The sequence below is a fragment of the Vombatus ursinus genome, unplaced genomic scaffold (genome assembly GCF_900497805.2).
Source record: "Vombatus ursinus unplaced genomic scaffold, bare-nosed wombat genome assembly UNPS02014798.1, whole genome shotgun sequence".
NCBI classification, from domain to species: Eukaryota; Metazoa; Chordata; class Mammalia; order Diprotodontia; family Vombatidae; genus Vombatus; species Vombatus ursinus.
In genome coordinates, this window is record NW_020954576.1 from 63,644,524 (window position 1) to 63,669,391 (window position 24,868).

Here is a 24,868-nt window from a genome sequence, read left to right on the forward strand (position 1 = left end):
ATGAAAAGCAAAAGAGAGCTCCTTTTAACAGACATTTAAGGAATATATTTATAAAAATGGCCAGACTGGTAAGAACATACATATAATATACTGCTTTCTAGTTCTCAGAAAATGCCCTTTCGGAAATGCAGACAGTAGCAGTGATGGAAGCCATGATGCAACCATCCAAAGATCAGTCTAGTACTGACATTTGGCCTCCATACTGAGCTACAATAAGTTACTGCTACCAATGAGCAAGTAACTGTGTTAAGCCCAGATTTCACTTGCAGAGATAGTTTAATACCTCTGAAAATATTTCATTACACTTATGAACAAAAAATCATTTCCAACTTACTTTCCATGGTAGGTGACTTAATATAGTCTTGTACCAGGCTCTGTACATAGACCCTTAAGGAACACCTGCCAGAAAAGCCAATGCAGCTGGGGATTTCTCCAAAGTAGTTCTCATTAACCCGTAACCAGTCACAGAGCTAAGACACGGAAAAAAATATTAATTACTTCATATAGTCATATTCACGTAAACAGACAGATAAAATATGCCCTCTGATCACTCTCAAGGAAATCATAGTGGCTTTAATGCCTCCAAGAACCAGGGGTGTCACTCATATGGGACCATTAATGCAGATCACAACCTCTACATAACTTTAGTAAGCATTATTAATGAGTTGCTATACCCAAAAACATTTATCAAACATTACAGACAGCCTCTTAGGGATGAGATGAGCCACTCTGAACTAAGCTCAACTCATGCTCAAATGATAAATAGTTCATCCTCAAAGCCTTCCCAGCCTCGCAGGGGCTGCCAGAGCTTGTACTCCACCAGAATAGCCTTCAGTCTAGATCTGTGACTTCACTGGTATACATCTCAAATAATCTCAAAAATAAACCTCAATAATCTTGAAAATGGATACATAGCTTGAATATTAAATGTCATACAATAAAACAATTAAAAGAGAACCAGTTATCTTTCACAGATAAGACTAGCGGGAAACGTCTTAACAAAACAACAAAGCCATCCTCCAGAGACCTCACTCCAGACTCTCCTCCAGGACTTTCACTACAATGCTTCCACCTAGTTAATAAGGTACTCTGTCTCTCCCACCCCTAACCTTTCCAGCTTCCTTTTAAATCTTAGAATATAAACACTGTGAGGGCAGGGACTGTCTTTCTTTGTGCTTGGATTTGTATTATCAGACCTTAGCACAGTGCTTTGCACATATTAAGTGCTTAATAAATACTAGTTGTCTCAAACTAAACCACAAAATGGATAATTATATAAAAATTGAAAAGTTTTGCACCAATAAAATCAAGACACCTAGAATAAAGGAAGTTGTTGATTAGGGAAAAAAAAATCTTGGAATCAAATATCTCTGATAAGAGCCTATTAACCACCAAACTATTAACAACCATCAAGCCATCAATAAGTATTTGTTAAATGGTGACTATGTGACAAGCAAGCACTGGAGATTCACATACAAAGAATTAAATGATTCCTTACTTAAAATGAGTTTGCTTCCTAATTGGGAAGCCAAGTACACATAAAATATACACAGCATAAATATGAAGTTAATAAATAACTATATATGTACAAAGTAGTTAAATGTTATGAAATAATTTTCCATCTGCTGCATCTATCCCAGATACATATAATGAAAGACAAGATCTATATGGCTGTCTGTGGACATCTAATGCATGTCATAATCTGAACCACAAACATTCTTCACCTACTTGGTTTTTCCTGTGATGATGGTCAGATTAAAGCTTTTTGAGTAGTTACAGATCTCTTCCGGGAGGCTCTGCAACATCTCATGGTTTCATGCAACCAATATGCCATTCACCAACAGGTATATCTGGAAGATGTTACCACCCATTGAGAAACCCACTTCAACTGGGACTCTGCACTGGACCTCTTCCATCACATCTCATTTTTTTAATCAGAGCATCACTGAATCAGGTTATAATTGTTGCTGTGTCTTTCAAGTAATTGTGAATGATTTTGTTACAAAAGGGCTTTTAAGGCAGTATTTTGCTCTACTGAATCAAATGATCTTTCATAATAAAAAAAAATACATAAGCACAATAAGGTAAGAGACCCAGATCATTGAATCCTTCATTTTATGGATGAAGAAACTGAGGTACACAGAGGGCAGAGCAGTGGATAGAGTACCTACCCTGGAGTCAGAAGAACTGAATTCAAATCAGATACTTACTAGCCTCAGATCCTTACTAGCTATGTTACCCTGTGTTAATCCCTCTGTGCCTTAGCTTTCTCATCTATAAAATGGGGATGATAATAACAGCACCCACCTCCCACAGTTACTGTGAGGATCAAATGAGATAATGATGAGGCTGACTTCTGCCCAGCAACGAGAGCCTTGCCTAAATCTAAATCAGCCCAGTAACAGGGGGCTCCATCTGTTAATAAAAAAATCTTGTAATTATCTGTGTACATGAGTAATTCCTATGGTTTGTGCTCACATCCTTGAATGTTGCAAGTTAAGTTCCCTGTTTTGTGACCATATCCCTGAACTGTTTTGTGAAGTACCCAACACACCTGCTTCCCCCTTCCTAACATCCTTCCCTGTGGTTAACTGCCCACGTAGGGGGCTAAGTGACCAAAACTTAGGTATGAAAGCAAGCGTCAGTCTTTTCTCAAACTGCTTGTGCTCCTAAGGACTATCCCAAAGCTCTTGGGGCAATAAGGCTCTCTTGACTAGAATAACCTCTGTCCCCTGAACTCTTTCCAGACAACCCAATTCCGAACATCATCTATCTCATCAATAATTAACTGCAAACCTTAAAGTGCTTTATACATACAAGCTTTTGGGAACTCCAGAGAAGTGATTTGTCCAAGGTCATATAGGCAGAAGATTGTAAAGCAAAAATTAATACACAGGTCTTCTAACTCTAAACCCACTGTTCTTTCCACTGTATCACATTTTTGCCTCTATATAACTGGATAAGATAAAGATGAGATCATTTATTCTCTTTCAGTCATTTGAAAAACTACCATTGTAGTCACTGAAAAACTGACCCACTGCTAAATAACACTTGTGAAGAATGCCCTTCATTTGCACATAGATTACTCACATAATGATTTGAGGTAGTAGGCTGGTACCTGTTTGCTGTCACTTTTTTTTTTTTTTTGGTGTTAATAAGGTTCAAGATTTTTTCCACACCTTAAGTATCTTCATCTCCTTCTGATGTCTCACATACCCACCCCTCACTACTCTCACAACCATCTCTTCTCTAGCACAATTGTCTTCTAAAAACACCTATCCAATCTGGCTATTTTCCCCACCATCTTTGTTCTCTTTAGTGCCAATTCTAACTCCCCTACATGTAAATCCAAGACTGTAATCCTAGGGTCCAAATATAATAGAGCCATTGTCCCTGATGATTAAAAGTTTTGTTACAGTAATCTTTACAGATCTTTTCTATTTTTTTCTATTTATTACCCTCTTACCATTTTCATCTTTAAGTGTCCCGGGATCATTTGCTTAGTTAGATCTCTTGCTAAGCTTTCTGTCCATTATCTCTTTTCTTTCTGAGATGCTATCAGCCTTCAAAAGATTTTACAAGTTTATATTGTAAACTGGTGTTGCCTTTGGCCACCATCTCTGTTTGTCAAATACATTCCAATACATTTACTTTTTTAAAATTGTAATGCTTATTTCTTTAACACCTTTTAGAAAACTTGTGGAAATGAATACTAATCTAATATCAATTTTATTATTTGCTTTTGACAATGTATCTACATAATATCCCCAACTCATTTTTCCAACAAGAAGTCCTGACTACAGTTGCTGGTACCCTCAATTGTTTTCTCATTGCTACCACTGCCCTCCTCTTTTCCTAGGCTCCCAATAGCTAGTTCTTCTGAAGGAAGAGAATGTAATTTCCTTTCTTCTATTCCCTTAATATAATAAAAAACTTCCAATGTTTTTTAAAAGAACTTTGCTGCAAAAACCCTATAGACAGAAAAAAAACAACACAAAAAAAAGAAATTTCACAAGGTCTCAAGGGTCTCCTCAGTCACTTTTGTTGATATTTTCAGGCCTTCTACATTTTTTCCTCTAGAATCAGCCCTATATTTTCCTGGCTTTTTGTCTTTCCCTAAGTTCTTCCAGAATTCACTCTCTGTTTTTTCCCTTGCTTCCTCAAGAATATTCCAGACCTCAGGGTGGGACAAGAGGCAGTGAATAAGTCTCTTCAGTTTCAAGTAGAATTTATCTACAATTCAGAAGATCTACCAGACTATCAGACTCTACAGACCATCTCTTCCAAGTTTCAGATAACATCTTAAAACTATTTTTAACAACCACTATTTCAAAGAAAAGATACTTAAATGTAAAGATAAAAGTACAAAGTAGACCTTTTAAAAATAATGTTAATTTTGCACCCACTACAAGCCAAAATTTCATGTAAAGGCTACCCTTCCAACTTAAGCCTGACTTGACAAAGGAAAAGTATGAAGTTGTTTATTTGTTTGTTTTTACTGTATTTTGTAGAATAAAGGTTTTCACAGATAATATAAATACAATTTTAAAGTGATTTCCTTAAATATGTACCAATAATCAGCCTCATTCATACACAATTGCCCCTCACTTATCCAAAGGTTACTTATTCTATAGCCTTAGCTCTCTGGGATGTAGCTAAAAACTTATAAAAAAAAAAAAGGTTATATTAAAAAATATAATTAAAAGAAATAAAAAAAAAAAGCCCTCTGAAGAACTAAAACAGATACCTCAAAACTTAGGCAATTCATCTCTAGCAGCAAAGGTTCCCAAAGTGGATGATACTATCCCCTGAGGGGGTTGTAATGACCCAGGGGGGCAGTAGTGGCCTCAGGTGCAATTGGGGGCATTGCATAAAAATAAGGGGGAGGTGGAAGCATAAGGAAAGAAGAGAAGAAATTTTTGAAAAACTGTTCATACGTGTTTCACCTGCTGTATAGCAGAGTTAAAGTTGTGGTGATTACATTGTGGTGATTACAAATAAACATACAAAATGCAAGTTATAGCTGATCAGTCCACTTACAAGTCTTAACAAGCAAGTACTGGCAGGCGAGCATGTGGCACACTGTCAGGAAGTCCGGCATGCCTCAAAAGAAATATGTGTGTGAAACGACTTGTTTACAATACGATACTATAAGATTACATGATGCAATAATGCATCATCGAAATTTCAATGCAGGAAAAAATACAAATTTACAATAAATTATCAAATTTAAGATGCATCACTTTAAAAAAAATTTTTTTTTTTTTTGGAATGGCGTAAATTTCAAAAAAAAAGGTTAAAAAAGATTGCCAGAGGCACTCTGAGTAATTTTTCTTTTAAGGGGGTGGTAGGCCAAGTAAGTTTGAGAACTTCTAAGAGAGAACATTTGGCACTCATTCAAAGCTTTTATTTTTCTACCAATTTTAACAAATTCAGTATCTGCTGTCATACACAGCAGATCACTAACAACAGATCAGAAAGAATAAAGTGTACAAATGAATGAAGGATGCCATTATAAGTGGGCACACTAACATCAGGAATTAGTAACTGGTAGTCTCACACTGAAGGAATAAACAGAAAAATAATTTTAAAGTCCCAGAAAGTTAAAAAAAAAATTGTCTCGGCCATTTAACGTAAGGCAAACATTTCCAGACTCCTGAGGCCATCACTGCATTAAAAGATAGTATATCAGTATAATACATTAAAGAACAATATAATAACTGAGCTCTTAATGATGACCACGAATCAGCAACCTACTCTTACAGTAGAGAAGCATTATTAGAAGCATTTTTGAAATATTTCCATCCATCATGGAAAATTTTAGCCCTTTAACAGCTAAATTTTAATCAACTGAAAATTTATTTATGTGGATTCTTGGGAATTTTGCATGCCTGAAAAATTACATTTGAAAGCTCAATGGTAACAATAGCACCTTTTTCATTCCCAAAGCACAATCTGCAGCTGTGTGCTTTCATCACTAGATGGCAATCCAGAACTGGTACAGCAAAACGCTACAAATGATGATTCAGATGCTGCTACTGATGAATGAGTAAATGAGTCAGTAAAAAGTGAAATGCTTTTGAGGCACTGCAGAATGAACTGATCAGCAAAATCTGCAGCAGTGAAAAACCAGGGTCTCGATTCTGTCTGGGGGAGCTTCTGAGGAAAGGCATATAAAGCTATGGTAACGCATTCTGGGCAGCAGATAACATGATGGAATCAACCAGTAGCTGGGTCTTTCAATAGTCACAATGCTCTCCAAACTAGTCAGCCTAATAAATAAATTACTCTATACCTCTCATATTATTGTTTATGCAGATTTTTATCCCTCTTCCACAGGCAGGATCTGATTTACTATTTATAGCAATTCATGTTTCAATGGCATGTCATTACTTAATGTCCTTGTGAACTGTATGTTTTCTCTGAATCCTGTCTCTCTACTCTTCTAATCCACTCTATATACCAGTGCGGTCAAACTCAAACAGAAACACTGGCCACTAAACCATACATAAGTATATCGCTGCAAGCTACATACTGACTTGGAAAGCCACATATTAATATTACCTATTTATATTTTTATTATATAGGTTATATTTTTATTTATTTTGTTTAATATTTCCCAATTGAGCTTTAGTTTGGTTTAGGCCACATGTGGGAGTGTTTTTGTGGGCAACATGTGGTCCACAGGCCACATAGCTGACCCCTCTGCTGTATATCAGCACATACTAAGCAGCGCCTTTCCACTAGCTACCTTATAAAGTCTAAACTTCGAGTCCAAGTTTTTAAGGCCTTCAATATTCTGGTCTCCTCCTTACCAGCTAGCATTTACACAGGATGTTAAGGTTTGCAGAGTTCTTTTCATGTTACCTCATTTGATCCTGCAACCCTGAAAGGCTGGTGCTATTATCCCCATTTTATAGAAATTGAAGCTGAGACTTCCTTGCTCAATGTCACAAGACTGGTAAGTGTCTGAGGCAGGATCTGAAATGCCCCTAAAGGCAGTCCTCAAAGAAAAACCAGTTGAATCAACTGCCCCTTTTAAATCCTGCTCACTCCTTCCTGCCCCACTCTTGCTCAGGCTACTGTGGTATACTACTAAGAATACGCTACTCCTTCTTTTCTATATACCCAAATTCTACTCACCCTTCAACGACAATTCCCAACAATTCCCAATTTTCTCCAGAATGTTTACTAACCTAAAATCAATGACCCTTCTTCTCTTAATTCCCATTGCATTTATAGTCTACGTATACCATTTATCACTTGATTACTGTCCTGCTGTGCTCCACAACTGTTTCATGTCTTAGGTCATTTCCCCAATTCAATTATAGCATCCTCAACACTGCTTTTGTATCCTCCATATTAAAAGGCACAACACAGAGTAGGAACTCAACAAAGAATTTGTAATTGGAAAGAAATGTGGAATTTATACTATATCCTAGAGACAGCTAACTAGAAGGATCTTATGCAGCTCGTTCTCCTGGGACAGTCAGTCTTCAAATAAGTTCCACTGTTCTTTGAATATGAGAGTGGGGTAGGTGCCAAAAAACTTTTTAAAACTCCTCCAAAACTGTCTTCTGCATGAATATTTTGTTCAACTGTTTGTTTTCTCTTCAGTTCTATGGATCTCTCATTTTCTCCCAAATGATTACTTGGCATGTTTAATTCAACAAGTTCAAAACATGTCACACAATTTCTGTAAGGCATGTAACTAGATTATAAACTCCTAATGTAAGCTCCTTGAGAGTGGCATCTATGTTTTGTTTAACTTTGTATCCTTAGCACACAGTAGCTACTTAAATATTTGTTCAACTGAATTAAAATAGCAAAGAGAAAACTCGGAATAAAAAAGCTACTACTAAACAGCCCAAGTTAACTTAATTATATTTCTAAGCCTACAGGTGACACTTACATAGGTTGCTCCTTTTCCCCTTCAACACCCTTTCTAAAGTCCTCAACTACAGTAACAATCATCGATGACTTTCCTTTGATTTAAGTAAATTTATATTCCCTCTGAGTCTTCCTACCAGAAGTTTTCTCTCATCAATTTCCATCTTCCCTTGAGTCTAACATTCTCCACCATCTCTAAGCTATACCTAACCAAGTAACCAGAAACCAACCAGAGATCTACCAGAGACACCACCACTGCCTCTTCTTGTAACCATACCTCTCTGCCAAATTTTCTCCCCTATTCCTCCATAATAATCTGCAATTTTAACCACTTAGGGAAGACTATGAATAATGGAAGAGTTCTGTTCTGCTTATAACTAGAAAAACCATCATTACATTTCACAACTGGCTAGTAATAAAATTACTAGACAGTAATTTTTATACAATTACAAAGACCTAATCAATTATTTTCAAGTCTTACCTCTGTCCACAGTGCAGTACCTCTGCCTAACGATTCCTCTTGTCTCAAGGACATGAGGAAATTTGAGACATCTGAAAATGACACCTTTTCCTGGAGAAATATGAAAGAAAAATCTTCAGCCAAAAGGATCAAAACAGTTTTAATAAAACAAAATTACTTTGTTAAAAATAAATCAAGTATATTAGAATTTAAAATACAGCATCACTCCTAACTAACTGTAAAAGTAGGAAACTTATTTCTTTAAAATTATATAATTTCATATTTCAATCTAAATAATAAAAAATTGTCACATATTCTTAGGAAAAAAGTCGACATATCTGCAAATAGAGTAGTAGGGTTTATTCTATAAACCTATTTCCCTTAAAAATGAAGTTACCATTTATAAACTACCGTACCCAAAGTCTTCACTAAGGATATCGTTCCTACAAACATCATTTTTAATCAGAGTGTTGTTCTTTTCTATTAACTTTGTTCATTTGAAGGTTAAATGATTAAAGAAAGTTTTCTCCTAGGTCTTCCTATTATTCCTCCTGGGTGAGACTATACTCTTTTAAATGATGGAGAAAGGTGAATAAAAAATTCCATTTTTTTTAAAGTAGTTTTGCCTCTATGTTGAATTTAACTATAAACAAGGGAGCAAGTTACTATCAGCCCTTCTCTTTGGATTTTTCCACTGCACTATGGGCAACCATATCCCTTCTTTAAGGATATAAAAGAAATTAAGGGAAAATTCAAACTCAGAACCACAAGAGCTCCAAAAATAAGAGTTCTTTGCCAATTTGCTTGTTTTTTTAAATCTATTCATTCATGATGTAATAACTGAGTTCTAAAACACTTTTTAACTGAAATACTGGAGAAGTAAAGAACTTACCACATCTATCAAATTCATAGCTGTTTGAAGAAGGTAGCACTGAGCTGCTCCTCTCAACAGAATCTGATGTGTGATCATAGTACACTGAAGAACATCCCTACAACCAAACATTCTTTAAATGTGTATTTCCATATTTATGTAACTATATATAACAGCTCTTAAATTAGGCCTCATAAATAATGCCTGTGCAGTGACAAAAATTAAAATTAATATTTCATCTCTCATTTCTTATGCTGAAAAAGTCATCAGTAAGATTTTTTTATTCCTATAATTTTTAATTAAGACTTCTACCATCAAAGCTTACTTCTAATCTGAAAAATTTATTCTTTATTACCAAGAAACGGATGTTTACATAAGCAAAGTTATCTAGTAATTTCACAGATCATAGATTTTATAGGGTTATACAGTTAGAGGCCATCTAATCTAACCCCTTCATTTTACAGATGAGGAAATTCAGGTCTGGTGTGGTTAAGCATCCTGTCCAAGATCAAATACATAGTAAACAAAAGAGGCAGGATTTGAACCCAAGTCCTCTGACTCTAGCTTCCTTGCCTGACACCAAAGGCAGAATTCACTCCACTGAACCATGCTGACTGTTATCTTCCTTATTTTCATCTTTAAATTAAAATTTTAGGATTGTTTGACCCAGAATTGCAGTAAGATACGGTAAAACATACACTGGCCTTGAAGCAAAAAGTTAAAGTGTGAATCCCATCTCCAACGTAGTGGGCCAGAGTGACTAGAAGGATGGTTTATAACACAGAAGTTGGGGAGAAAGATAAATGAGTTGTGTTCTAGACTTGGTGAGTTTGAGATGTCTATAGGACATCAAATTCAAGGTGTCCCAAGCGCAATTAGTGATATAGGACTGGATCAAGGAAAAACTAGGGCTAGATACATAGAGATGGGAATTATCTGCAGAGAGATAATTGAACCCAAGTAAGATAATATTCAGCTAAAAGAAGAGGCCCAGAACAGAGCTTTAGGAGACACCCATAGTTAGTAAATCAATCAGGGAGGAATAGAATGTTTTCCATGAAGCAGTGAGAGCCCAGGTGAGATTGGATAAATTTGTTGTGGACCCAATCAGTAGAGTTTCGTTACATCCCTTAATTTTGTTCAGCAGCACTTAGGTAGGAAAAGGAGGCAGATGGTAGGAATAACTCAATGTTGAGGTGTGGCAAGGAATGTTCGAAGACAGGGCAAGGGGGATTTCACACGAATAACTGATAGATTTCACAGGTATAATTGAAATCATACTACTTGCTTGCCTCCTCAATGGGTGGGGGAGTTACAAAAGGGAGGAAGATAATTTTAAACTCAAAATCTTAAAGAAAATGAAGGATAAAAATAAAAATATGAAAAAAAAAAGATGGGGCAAAAGGCAAGGGATTTGAGAATGGATAACAATGTAAAGCTGAACTGGTTCACTAAAGGGTTGAGACAAGAAAGGGAAGAGAGTACAGCTAGCACAGAGGTGATACCCGGGGGAAGAACTGAGGCATGGAAGGAATGGAGATCATGATGAAAATAAGGAATAGGGTTAGAGGTTATAAAAAAGAGAAAGATGGAATAATAAAGAATATGATCAGATAAAGGAATTTTGGAGTTTATGATAAGGAAGCAGAACATTTGTGGGTGATGGGGAGATCAAGGACATGACTCTTCTGTATGTAGCTTAGATAGAATAAAGGAATAGGTCATGGGCACTAAGTAAAATTTGGGTATTTGAGGTATGAATGACAGCAGGATGTTATGAAGGGCAGAAGCACTTTCTTAAAAAAAAACTGAACTCACTGAGAAAGGAGGGCGAATACTGTCATTACAATAACAGCCACTAGGATTTGGATAGGACAACAAATGGAGAGAGATGAAACTCAAAGGAAGAGAGATTGCTTAGTGAAAGAGGCAGGAAGAGTCTGGAAGTGGCAATATGGAGCAAGGAATATTCTAATTCCCCTCCCCCCTTGCTACCAGTATAAGAGAAAATATATGCAGTACTGGGAAGTGTGGCAAGAAAGTGGTGTTCTCTGGAGGGATCCCAATTACAGTAAGGGACAAAACACTGAAGGAAAAAGAAAAGAAGCCTTAATCACTTACTATCTCTTAAGTCTCATGTTCCTCATCTATAAAATGGTGATAATATCTGTAGTATCTACTTCAGGGGGATGTTGTGAGGATAAAATGAGACAATGTATGTAAGGCACTTTGCAAACCTTTATGCTATACTATATAAACATACTATATAAATCTAGCTATCATTCTATCTTTACTTGATTAAATACTAACATGCAAAAGTTACTAGTGCTACCTAAAGTGCTTCAGAAACCTAAAGTTCTGTACTACATTATTTATGTAAGTCATACATAAAAGAAAGCATGCCCAGAATACTCAGCTTTACATTACAGAGCTGTTTTGTTTTGTTTTGTTTTTCCCCCAAGGCCAAGTAAAGTACAGATGTGAAAACAAATAGTAGTGTTACCATGGGATCCAACTTCCCAGCAGAAAATTAAAACATTTAATTTGTGAAGAAAGCTTTCACAATGTTTCCTATATAAGCCTAAATATTCATTGAATATAAATGAATACCTGAGAGCTAGGAGGCCTTCTACCCCAAGCACTTTACATGGTGGGATGTGTGCCAGAGCTCTGGACAGGAATAAAATTGGAACAGCACACCAATGCCTACTTGTCATCTTCTTAATAAATTTCAATAGGAAACTACCTAAAAGAAAAGAAAATCAATAGGAAATAAAGTTTCTGATTTACTTTTCCCCTTCATTAGATAAATTAAGTATTCTGCTTTACTAAAGTTAACTCCAGAACAAAACTAAATTAGGTATTTAGGTCAAAGTTAGAAAATTCTGAAAGTAATTCAAATTGTATTCCTCACATTATTACTTTACATAAGTATACCCACCCAATAACCATACTGAAGTACTCTGTACACCCAATAACCATAACAAAAAAATTTAGCTACATCTGCCATCTTAACCTCTATAGAGGTTATAAAGTTCGATACCAAAAGAAAAAAATCCAGCGTATACCCTCCCTCAAAGGTTAATACAGAGACAAATCAAAAAATCAACATTACTTTCTTTGACCAAGGAAACTCAGAATTTTCTTTCCATATTATATTATATTTTCATTTCTTCAACTTCTGGACTGAAATCTGCTAAATATGTACACACACACATATGTATATGGTACTACATAATTACTAAATACCGACATCATCTGACAGTCATAAAGTTTTACATTTCAATTATTCATTAATCTCGTGGGGATAAGGAGAACATATTTCCTCTCAGTCTGTTGAATTCCTGAACATTCATTAAAGTCCACCTTAAACTTGTACTTGCTCCCCCTAAGTGGAAATGTTTTCCTCCTTTAATCTCACATAGTAAGTACTTTATACTTCTCTTAGATAGTTGTGTGGTTTGTTTTCTTTTGTATTATAGTTATTTTTATCCCCCTCCTAAGCTATAAAATTCCACGGGAGCAAAGATTTAAATTTTGTATACTCCCAGTGCTTATCACAGAGCTCTGATACATAAGGCACTTAATAAATATTTGCTGAATTATTACTTAATTCATGATTTCATCAAGACATCTGAATTTTGTTTATGTGAAAATGGCACAGCAACTAATATTATTTGAAAGTCTCCTTTTTTTGTGGTTCTCATTCATTCATCTAGACAGAGATACTGAATACATTTTTACCCAGCTACACTTTTAAGGGCTTGTTTAAGTTAACACAGCTTACTCATTGATTTTACTTTTGGCTACTCTTTTCCCCCGAAGCTACCCTATCATGCTTTTCTTAGAAAACCAGGATAAAATGCCACCTTTGATCAAAAGTTCATGCCACAAAGTGCTGCACTACATTAAAATATTAAACAGCACACCTAAATACCAGATATCTCAATTTCTCCCCACTGCTCTTTCTGCTCCATTTTCCTGGCAAGATCTTTATATAAAGGGAAAGGGAATAGAGAAGGAAAAGGAGAGAAGCTTGAATGACTGTCTAATTAATTTGTGAATAAAAAATGTTTTATTATAATACACCTTCCTCTTAATATCTTCTAAGTTCTATACATATATTATCAGTGATCACCTTAATATTCAATTATTCAATTATAGGAAAATAGGAAAGTTATATGATATGACCAGGACCACTCAACTTCTATTAGTAATATAAATAATAAGTGCTAGCATTTATGCAGTGCTTTAAGGTTTGCAAATAGCTTTACAAATATTATCTCACTTAATCCAAACAATAACTCATGCTAATTAGAAAGGATGAAGTGAAAATAAAACCAAAGTATCCTAATGTCAAGCATTGCCTGCTATTAACAGGATGATATCAACTCTTTGCTTTGCTTGCCAACTCAGTAAACCTCATCTTCCTAACCTCTTGGAGTGAAAATCACCTTGGACAGTTTCAGTTCATTATCTGTTAACATAAGGCAAGTCTAACATCTCTATCTAAATCTGGTTCTATAAAGGGGCTACTGTACTAGTGATTAATTTTATTAGAAATGAGAATTAAGGGATGATCCATATGCCAATAGGAAAGATATAATACAAAGGGCTCTTATACTTAGCTAACTTAAACATTTTAGTTTCAAAAATTTTCTAAGCCATCCTCCTTCATTCTAAAAATTAAATGGCTTTAGAAGTCCTACATTAATACACTATTGTACTATGTACAACAGCAGTCTTCCTGAGTGAATCACAACATCAGATACCTCTGTAATTTTGACAGAAAAAGGACACCCAGAAAGAGCAAGAGAGCAATTTTTTCACTCCTGAAACAGTATTATCTCATTTCTTCCCACTAAAATTGCCCATCCTCCAAAATTTGAGGGAATCATCTTCTTTCCAGTTTTGTGGATTTCCCTTACTCTTGCAGTCTTGTGGATTTCCCTTACTCTTTCCTCTCCCTCATATCCTATATTGAATTGGATGCCTATCTTGTCAGTCACACCTCTACATCACATCCTTCTCTCAATTCATACGGCTACTATCCTACTACATACAAGCCCTTGTCATCTCTCACCTGGACTACTGAAATAGTCTCCTAACTGGTCTGCCTACTTCCAGCTTTGCCCCTCCCTAATCCATATTTCATATAGTTCCCAAATTAAAATTCCTAAAACAAGACTCTGACCATGTCACTCCTTTGGCAAAAATCTTTGACAGTTCCAAGTCTCCAAAAGTAAATATCACTCCTCAGCCTGGCATTTAAAAAACCTCCACAATCTGGCTCCAGCCTGCCTTTCGAGCCTTATTTCATCTTACTTCCCTTCACGTGAGCCACACTCCAGCCAGACTGAACTACTCTCAAAACTCAGTGTTACATTTCACATCTCTACACCTGTCATACCTAAAACGCACTCTCTACTTATCTAGAACACTTAGCACCCTTTTTTCAAGGCTGATCTCGGGTGCTATTTCATCCGTGAAGGCTCTGCTGATCCTGCTAGTTGACTGGTCTTCAAACTAATTTGTATTTGTTTATCTATGTCCACGTTGTCACACTGCTCCCTTCCCCTTCCACCTCCCCAATAGCTAGCACACACCCAACAACACTACACCCAACAGCTAGCACACTGCTTTGTATATAACAGATGTGAATAAATGTTTGTTGAATTATTGTTTAATTACATTAGGAATGAGAATGCCTCACATGCTTAAAAAATTAGAAAAGACAATATTCATAGAATAAAACACTCCATTAAAACCTACTTTTTTTATCTTCTGAAAGGAGGGAAACATAAGTGACTAAAAATGTCTGTAATTTCATTCCCAAAGGGGAACAGCTTCCTGTCTTGTGCTCTGGTGACCTACAATGGAGGGAGGAAAAAAAAATGTTGAATAAATGTCTTCATGAAATATGACACTGAATCCATTTAAGTGCACCATGGCCCACAAGTCTTTCATGATTAAACAAAGTTGAAAATTTTTTTTCTTGAGTACATATCCTATTTTGCAGTACATTTAGAGGGTGGATCAGGATTTTCTGATTACAGAGACTCAGGATCTTGTGTTTTACCTTTTGAGATTGGATATGGCCTAATATAATATTATATAATCATGACCTGTGCTGTAACATCTTACTTTTTAATTTAAGAATACGTATGAATTTTGTACACATAGAAGATATTCTCCAGAAGTAGCACTGGAAAAGAAGGTAGACTGGCAATGCAGCAGAATGATGGATGGCATGCAGACAATCCAAGTACAATACCCTGCCCACAGAATAGTAAAAGACCCAAGGAAGAGCCACAGCACACTAGGTGGGATCTCCTATGGAAGATCTATCAATCCAATCCAATAAACATTAAGCACCTATTATGTGCCAGGCATTGTGCTAAACTCTGGATCACAATTCAGTCAAGTACTGAAGTATATATAAACTTTGTCGCCAAAATAACATTACCAAAAATTAATTTTTTTTGCTAGATAAAAAAATAATATTCATGGTCAAGACAGATATTAGCAATAAATTATTTCATTATAGCATTTAGTTGTTAACAATTACCAGTCATTTTTTCCTACTATATGATTCTGCTATGAACATCATCCATTAATTGAACACATTAGACCACTAGAATCTAAAAGCATGCCATAATAAATGTTTTCCAAACTTTATTAAAAACACTAAGTATATTCTTGGGTTTTACTGCTTTCCAGCTGTCTAATTGCTACAGCAAACTATTCAAGAGTAATGAGCTATGCAAACTACAAAATAATTGGCACGACAAGTATTGCTATACTCCTTATATAGTGATCAAATTAAGCTAAATAGTAACATACATTAGCACATAAAATCCTGAACTTATTCACTTAATCTAATTATTAAAAGAAATAAACATAGACAAATATGAGCTTTCTATAAGTATCAAATATAGGCATGTTAAACACAGGAATGTTAACTTCTATTTATAGTATCAATATTTATGAAGAAAATTACTTTTAAAAACTGTGGAAAATTCCTGAAAACAAAGTTCAGGAATACAAAGAATATAGAAACTACTCATAATCTCCTCTTATTCCAGATCAGTGGTATTTCTCATTGATAATGGGAGGATGACCAAAGTCTCCAACTTCAACAAGGCCAGGCCCAAGTGAAAGCCAAAACCACTGATGTGTACGTGGTGGGAGGGAGGGGAGGTGATGATGATGAACTTTCTAAAAACCAAAAAGAAGGGGTGGGGGGCACATACTAGAGAAGGGAGAAGGATGGGAAAAAAGAAATAAGAGAAATTACAGAGTGAAGAATTTGGGGGGTCTTGTTTGTTTTTAATTAAGGAAGGGAAAAAAACTGATAAAGCTTTTTAGACCAGGAAAAGAAGGTGAGGGATGAGAACAGCCACAGTAAAGAGTAATGGCCATATTAAAACAAACCATCAATTTAAAGTCAGGCACCCCATAGGATATTTGGCATTGTACCAACCTATGACAAACATATTCTTTTCCTTATTGTTCTGCATCATAATTAGGTATCAGAAGATTTACCTGCTATATAAAGAACTTTCTGAAAGGGCTTCCATTAGTGGTCCAATAATAAACTAAAAAAAAAAAGACATATGGTTTATATTAACTTGTATTTATAATTTTGAAATCCAGCAAATAACTAGGCTTGCTTTGATTTGTATTCACCCTACATAAGGAGAAGGAAGGATTGCTATAAACAAAACAAAACAGACCTCTCTCACACTAAAGTTTGACTCTGAGATTAACAGAAGCCAGAATACAATGATGTGCTTTTCAAGCAGATAAATTCTGCCAGAATGATAAAGCCAGTAGAGCTATTTGCCCACCTGATATAAAAGTTTGGGATACTGAGAAGAGGGTTCATGTGCTGGTTCAAGGAGCAGGAAAGGAACCTGAAGTAGTAACATGCTGGAATAAAGGCAGTGACAGAAAGAGAGAATAAGGTGCTCAAGAGGAGATTCAAGCCCCTTACCTGGAAGTTAAAGGAAAAAAAATGTTAAATTATATCTCTGGAATTTTGCTGGACATTGGTTAAGGTGGTAAATTCACAAACAGGATCATGGGACTTAATGAGATTAGTTACATGGCATTTCTAAAAATATCATGTTAGCTATTCAGATAATAAGTAAAAGGGTAGAGCAAACCTTTGTTAAAGCAGAAAAATCAGTATTTGCCATAAGCAGTAAACTATTCTAAAATGACAAAGTTTATAAATGTATCTTTAATACTTATAGAACTGGTTTTCTGTCAATGTCCCTATACATGTAATTACTGAAAAACATAATTATAAGTTAGGATGATCATGGACCAAAACACTTAAAATGGCTGTATTTAATGAAAAAGTATAGCCATGATATAGTTGTTGTGAATCATAGGCATAACATCACTAATAGGCTTTATTCTAAGTCATAATTTGCACTAACACTGATATATTTATGTGGTCTATATTACTAATACAATAAAACTTTTTTATAATACTAGACAAAACCAACACCTACTTTATAAGCTAATCTTGCTATCAATTGGCTTTTTCTATATGTAATAGCTATGCTCAGAGGGGTAAAATTTGTTTTCCCTAAAGCCATGAAACAAGTCACATAATAATGATGTTCTATTAATTCTTAGGAATAAAAAGTACAACAAATGTCTTTTGGTCTTCTGGCAATGGGGACAGGGAACACTACCATTACCTCAGAAAATCCTGGTGCACCTGGAAGACCCTTTGTTTCACAGAGTTCCAAAAAGTGCATAATGCCTTCTTTGGTCAGGGTTTTGTTTTCACTTTCAAACATTCTTTTATAAATACACATATGCCAGGATGGATGGAGGAGCCAACATGCTGTCAAAACAAAAGCCCAATTTTGCCTTTGGTCTGAGTTATCAAATTAATCTAAAACGTACACAATTTTAACCTCCTTATTACACTGATCACTAAAGAGTAGAATTCAGTAGGAAGTGGGTTAGTATTGAATGCCATTTGAAAAAGTTTAATTACCAAATACCCCCAAAATTTCATTATCAACTGGAGTCAGCCAGTCTTTCATTGCAGAGGTAACTATATAAAATTTGGGAACTGACAATGAAAGAAATTCTTTCCTTTGAAGAGGTACAAATTTAGAATTAGTGATAAAAATTTTCAATACTCAATAACTCATATTTATAGAATGTTTTATGGTTTACAAAGTACATTCCATACAACAACCCTGTGAAACAGTCATATCAAAATTATTATCCCCATTTTACAGATGAGGAAATTGGACTGAAAACTTGTCTTGGTTATCTTCTATTTACTATACATATTTCTGGTTCTTCAGAAATGAATATTTTTATCCTTTAATTCTTTTGTAAAACTGATTTTTCAACATCAATTCACACCATATTATAAGTAAATTAATTCATTATCTACAATCAACATGAAGAAGCTTCTAAAATTCTTTGGCAGCAGTAATTTTTAAAAATCATTCATTGCCATTTGATTTTACATTCCAAGAGCTGTGGGCAAAGCACAATAATAAGCATATCATTTTAATAGTAGATAGTTAAGTGAAGTCACACCAGGATTCAATTAAATTCTAGCCCCAGGTGGGACCATAGATTCTTATGGTCTGTGAAAATCCCAGTGCATCAGAAAATTACTGCAATAAGCTGAATAAGGCTCAATTCCTAAAGGGTCAACCTATTAAAATTGTAATTATCTGAGACAGGTAGTAAAACCCATCTAACCCAAGTTAATTCTCATATGTAAACACTATAATATAGTACTTAATCATTCACATGAATACAAAATACTGTTAACCTATGTTTGCTTATTACATTGATGGGGACTTCAATTTAATAAAACTGTCTTGTAAGATATCAGTAAGAATTACATAAATAGCTTCTATACATCCTCCACTGAAAAGAATCCATAATATTGGTAGTGGTTAAGGCCCAAAACCCCTATTTTAGAGTTACCTTGAAATTCTCTATTCCTGACTAAGAAATCCCAGCTATGTGGCAATTAGGAATAATCATCTATCTTCTGTTACTGTCAATGCAACAGAAGCAAGGACCCTGATTCATTCTTATTTGCAGTCCCCACCAAACTTTAGTATGCTAATACACCTTTTACATATCCATCCGAGTAAAATGTTTCTAAAGGTCCAAAAAAGTAACTCACAATCACTGAGGCAAAACTAGATATTTTAAAGGAATAATGAAGGGTTATAACAAAAGTAATGCTACCACACAAAGATGACATGTTTTAAAAGCTTAGGAATAAGTCATCTTCTTGAAAGGACAACCATTACCTTTTTCCTCTGACACTGCACAGTCAAATAAACTGTTTAGCTTTGGTAGAACAGGTTTTATAACATGTATCTGAAATATAAAAACAAAAAGATTTTGTAACTGATGAAAAAACACTTCCAAAAACTGATTTAGAACTAGTATCATTACAGTAACAATATTACTTCTCGGCATCACATTGGGAAATTGTTAAGAATTTAATGGTTATAAACATGTAGCTTCTTTTATATGGCACACAGGTTCAATCAGAGAACTAGAATTATGAAGAACAAAGGTGATGAGTTACAGATTTTACATACCATTTTGTGATTTTTAATGCCCTTTTACATATATTACCTTCATTTCTAATTTGATCTTTGATCCCCAATAGCACTGAGGTAGGTAGGCATTGTAGACACCGACTTAGAACTGGAAGGGCCCTCAGAGTTAGTCATCTAGTCTAATCCCCTCATTTCACAGATGAGCAAACAGCCCAGAAATATCAAGTGATATATTCAAACTCGCATCAGTAGCTAATGATAGAACAGGCATTACACCCATTTTAAAGGTGTGAAAACTGAGGCACAGATTCCTGCGTTTTCCCAAGATCACTATGAGCAGCAAAATCACAACTAATACCCAAATCTCCTGATTTTTACTACAGTCCTCTTTCTCTGTAATTGTCAGTTTCTTTACAACACCTCTGCCTCGTAAATATGGGAGAATCAAACTCCCTGAATCACCTTTTCACTGTTTGGGGAATTGCTAAAATCATACAATGTTAAAACTAGAAGGGACCCTAGTTCATTTTACATTTGAGGAAAGAGCCCCAGAAGTTACGCCACATACCCAAGAGATCACGGGTAGTAAGTTGGAAAACTAAGACTGGAACCCAGATTTAGGTCTAGCGTTCTTTCCACTACAGCATTTCCTAGTCCTATTTAAATATATTTGTATACACATACACATAAATGCATTTCAAAGCCAACTATAAACTACTTTAACTTCCAGTGTCCATAGATAGTCTATAAATAGTCCATAGAACTGATGCTTTCATCAGCACTTATAAATTACCTAAATGTGTGTAACATAATATGTCAATAGACATTACCTCAGTATAAAAAATCCAAAATAACAAAACAGATAAATTATTCACTTAAGAATTTAAGTCATGGTTGGTTTCTTTGAAATAAGTACTCCCCTGTTATGTTCAATTATTTGTTTATACTCCATTCATTTGGAAAGGCCAGGAATCTAACAACTAAATTTTTAGGAACCACTGGAAACTGATGCTCAATTGCAAAAAAAGATAAAAGAAAAAGAAAAAAAAAAGCTGCACATTTCCATAATTATAATGTTAAGTCAAAGGAAGATAATTTTATCTATAAAATATGATTTGTACTCAGCTTTTTCAGCTATCAAAATTTGAGACATGTCTACCTGTACTTTATCATGCTAAATCAAAGCCAAAAGAGTGATTATTATATGTCCTATCTTATTGAAAATCTGAAGAATTCATTTTGCTGTATCATGGAATTTGTCCTGAAAAGACAGTGGTGATAAAAATCATTGAATCACTTACCTGATTTCCTTCTAGAGTTTCCATTATTAAAATGTAGTTTTCCCAAAACTTCAAGAGTTGTCCTTTTTTCTTATCCAACCACCAAAACAGACTTGGTTCTAATGTAACAGAAAGACAGTCATTTTCGTCTATTACTAATTTCAAAATATTCACTAAGGATGGTACTTTCATATAACAATGTCATTAGCATTATGAAAATAATGCTTTCTAATATGTAAAAATCTAATGCAAGCCCACGTGCAAAAGTTCAGTAACAGAGGAGGCCTGGCCTAAAAAGAAATTAAGAAGCAATTAAGAATAATAAATTAAGTAAACATCTACAGCACAACAGTTTTTTCAACAGCTTACAATCACTTTCATAAGTTGATTAATATTCTTGTCATCGTTAAGTATGTGAACAGTTGGTGAAAAATATTATAGGCTGGTAAAAAATGTTTTGTAATTAATCTTTTTAATCCTACTAGCAAATGATAACTGATTTAATACATTTACAACTGCAGCAAAAGTTCCCGCCAAATAGCCAATACTTATTTTCAAAAACCCTGTGCAATTTACAGTATGTTTATGACTCCCTAATTTTTTCCTGACTACCTAGCTGTAATAAAATCTGGGAAGTTATTACCCTTTGAAAAGAATGTTTCTTCTACCACTTGCATTTACTCCTTTCTAAAGGAGGGGAGAACACATTGCTCACAATAACTTGCCAAATGCCACCTATAAGGTAGAAATTCTGACTCAAGGTGAATTAAACAAATACAGCCTACTGTAAACACAATCTACAGTAAACTTTAATAGACTCTCTAAAAAAGAGCTGAGTCAAGTGTTCTTGACATACTTGGAAAACTGAAGTCTACCATAACGGGAATAAAAATTAGAGACCTTAATACTAAATCTGTTCTTTTGACAGCAACCTCATTAAAAGACACAAGCCCATGAGCTGGAAAAAAAAAATTCTCAACTCAATCATTCTCATTCTGACTTTTTTACTAAACTCTTTCCTTTGATACGTCTATAAAGTGATATTATCTAGCAGCCTCTTACATCCTCTAAAATCTATGGGAAATAACGCTCCCAAGTGGATCACAAGAGAATTCCAGGGGAGTTTGTAGTAACTGGGACTAACAGGGAATGAAGTTAAAGAGGATACTTCTACATGAAAGGAAATTAAACAAGGTAGAAGTCCTTCAATGTGATGGAGAACAAAAGAAAATAATAGGCCAATCTGATTCAATATCTTAAATTTAGTTTCATCGTTGCAATAAAGGTTCTATTATATTATATTCTGCAGATTTTTTATTATACACACCTTTGTGTGCCTTTCATTTTGCACAGAACAAAATCCTAGGAACTCTACTGCTTTCAGCAAATTTGCAAACACATTGGTGTTCTCAAACGTAAAGTCATTGGATCTCTGAGGTCATATTCAGAAGGGAAATACAGACCTAAGGGTTCAGATCTTATGAAGGGAGGGTAACGGCTGATGAAATCTCAGCTAATGACGGGTAGCTTAACCTCGAGGACCACTTCTGATACAAACTAGCCATTTCAACTGGAAATATATTACAAAATTGACGTACACAGTCAATGCATCTTTTAAAGGATGTACTAGTAGGCAACTCGACTTAGAGGACCACCTATGATACAAACTAGCCATTTCAACTGGAAATATACCCTGAAATTGATGTGCACGTTAATGCATCTTTTAAAAGTCTATAAAATGGCAGTGGGGTATCCCGTTTCTGACATATAAACTGTGTGATCCTGGGCAAGTCACTTCTCAGTGCTCCTTCCTCAATATGTGTTTAAGATCTTTAGTTGCTGATCCTCAATGGGAGAGGAAAATCGTGTAGGAATACAAAAAGAAAAGGGGTGAGGGTGTGGCTAAGTTCGAGGAATTCCCCCCCCCCCCCTCCCCCCCCCCCCCAGCTTGAGGTCTGGGTCCCTGCGGTGAGGCATGTACCGTTTGCATCTCGGGCCCTGCAGCTGCACTCGGCCCCCAGCCCCGCAGAAGCCTCCACCGCCCTCTGCAGCAGATAGCGGGCTCTCTTGCGGGTCAGCCCGTCCGCGTGCACTAGGCCGGCCTGCACCGCCCTCCAGAAGCCATGGCAGCGCCACGCATCGGGCACCTCCTCCTCGGGGGCGCCCCAAGCTCCGCCCACGCCCGGGGTGGGCAGCAACCTCTCCGCCAGGGCGCTCAGCACCAGCAGCAGCCTCGCGACGCGGGGCGCGTGGGGCACTGGGCCCCGCCCCCCTGGCTCCGGCTCCTCCTCCTCCTCCGGTCGGGGCAGGAGCCCGTCCCACAGCGCTCGGAGAGCGACAGCGCTGCTCCGACCCAGCGCTGGCAGCAGCCGCCCGGCCACCAGCGCCGCGACCCCGGGCTCCTCGTCGTCCTCGTCCCCTAGCGCCACGGCCAGCGCCACCCGGGCCACACGCTCCAGCAGCGCTCGATCCTCGCGCGGCCGCAAGCAGGGGCCCACGGCCACCAGCACCTCCACGGCCTCCTCGGCGCCCAGCCCGCCGCGCTCCCCCGAAGCTGCCCGGGCCTCCTCTTCCTTCTCCTCCTCCGGGCCCGCCGAGGGCCTCAGGGCGAGCAGGTCGAGGAGCGCCTCGTGCACCAGCCCTGCCGCCAGCTGGGGGCCCCCGGACAGGCGGGCGCACGAGCGCAGGGCTCCGCCCGCCGCCCTCAGCACGCGGCGCCGGCGGTCGCGAGGCGCCGAGGACTCCCCGGCCGGCGCCCCTGCCTGGCTGCCCCGCAGACCCTGCAGCAGCGGCACGAGGTGCCCCGTCGCGACCTCACGCACCGCCTCCTGCAGCAGCGGAGCCGCGGGACGCGAGCTCGTGACGCCGCCACCCTCCTGCTCTTCCTCGAGACGCTGGAGAAGGAACCGTAACGTCTCAACGCGCTCCGCTGGGGTCGGGGACTCCCAGACACAGAGCGCCCGGAGCAGGACGCGGAGGTCCTGGCTCTGAGAGAGCAGCGCTTCGGCCAAAACCCGCTCCATTCGTCACGCGCGTCCCCGCCTCGCAGCCACTGCGGCTGCTTTGCTTCCCTAGGTCGCCTCAGCGTCTTGTGCGTGCGCGCGCGCGCTCCCAGGGTCCCAGGTCAGGGCACGCGCCTGGGACCAGACTAGGGAGGGGCCTTGCTCCTTCTGAACTTGTGCGTGCCGTGTTTTCAGCTAGGTTTCCAGTTTGTGCCTTTTTTCCCAACCAAAAATCCGAATCTGAATTCAGAATTCCTACCAAAAATGTGACTTTGAAACAGAATCTGAAAACATTAGCGCAGTAAGAAATCACATTTGGCAAGAGCTCTGGTCTTATAATTAGGAAGTTCAAATACCAGTTCCAAATAGGTGAGTGATAAATACTAAGTCATTTAAGTACTTTTAACCCTCAGTTTCCTTTTCTATAAAAAGAGATTTTTACTATTTAACTCTTTAACTTTATAGTGCCATGGAAGTCGGAGTTATTGTTTACAGATGAGGAATCTGGTCAAGAGAGGGAGAGGAAAGGAATAAGCTAGAAATAGCTCCTCATTTGAGCCTCACTATAGTCCTAGGAAGTCGATGCTATTATTATGTCTGCTTTAAAGTTGGGGAAACACGTAGACAGGTGAAGTGAAAGCTAGTAAGTGCTGAGGTTAGATTTGAACTTGTCTTACTGACTCCAGGCCCAGTGTTCTATCCGCTGTACTACCTGATGATAATAATAATAATAATAAATAGCTTGCATTTATGTAGTGCCAGGGCTTTACAAATATTATCTTACTTGAGCTTCA

The 24,868-nt window shown here is 37.1% G+C and overlaps 1 protein-coding gene across 6 annotated transcripts in view; it reads right to left on the minus strand.

Moving 5' to 3' along the window:
- LOC114049572 (probable methyltransferase TARBP1) overlaps positions 1-24,147 on the minus strand; it is a 90,676-nt gene extending 66,529 nt beyond the window's left edge. For 3 of the 6 annotated variants that reach the window (XM_027870817.1, XM_027870816.1, XM_027870815.1), the window contains exons 1-10: positions 23,054-24,147; positions 21,094-21,191; positions 19,535-19,604; positions 17,936-18,084; positions 16,767-16,819; positions 14,994-15,091; positions 11,832-11,967; positions 9,243-9,339; positions 8,372-8,461; positions 335-470 (exon numbers count right to left, since the gene is read on the minus strand). In XM_027870817.1, coding sequence (XP_027726618.1) covers positions 335-470; positions 8,372-8,461; positions 9,243-9,339; positions 11,832-11,967; positions 14,994-15,091; positions 16,767-16,819; positions 17,936-18,084; positions 19,535-19,604; positions 21,094-21,191; positions 23,054-24,095 — 1,969 coding nt within the window. In that variant the 5' untranslated portion in view covers positions 24,096-24,147. The remainder of the gene's footprint in view (positions 1-334; positions 471-8,371; positions 8,462-9,242; positions 9,340-11,831; positions 11,968-14,993; positions 15,092-16,766; positions 16,820-17,935; positions 18,085-19,534; positions 19,605-21,093; positions 21,192-23,053) is intronic. The other 3 variants (XM_027870820.1, XM_027870819.1, XM_027870818.1) reach the window with 2 other exon arrangements.
- Between the last annotated feature and the right edge of the window lie 721 nt (positions 24,148-24,868).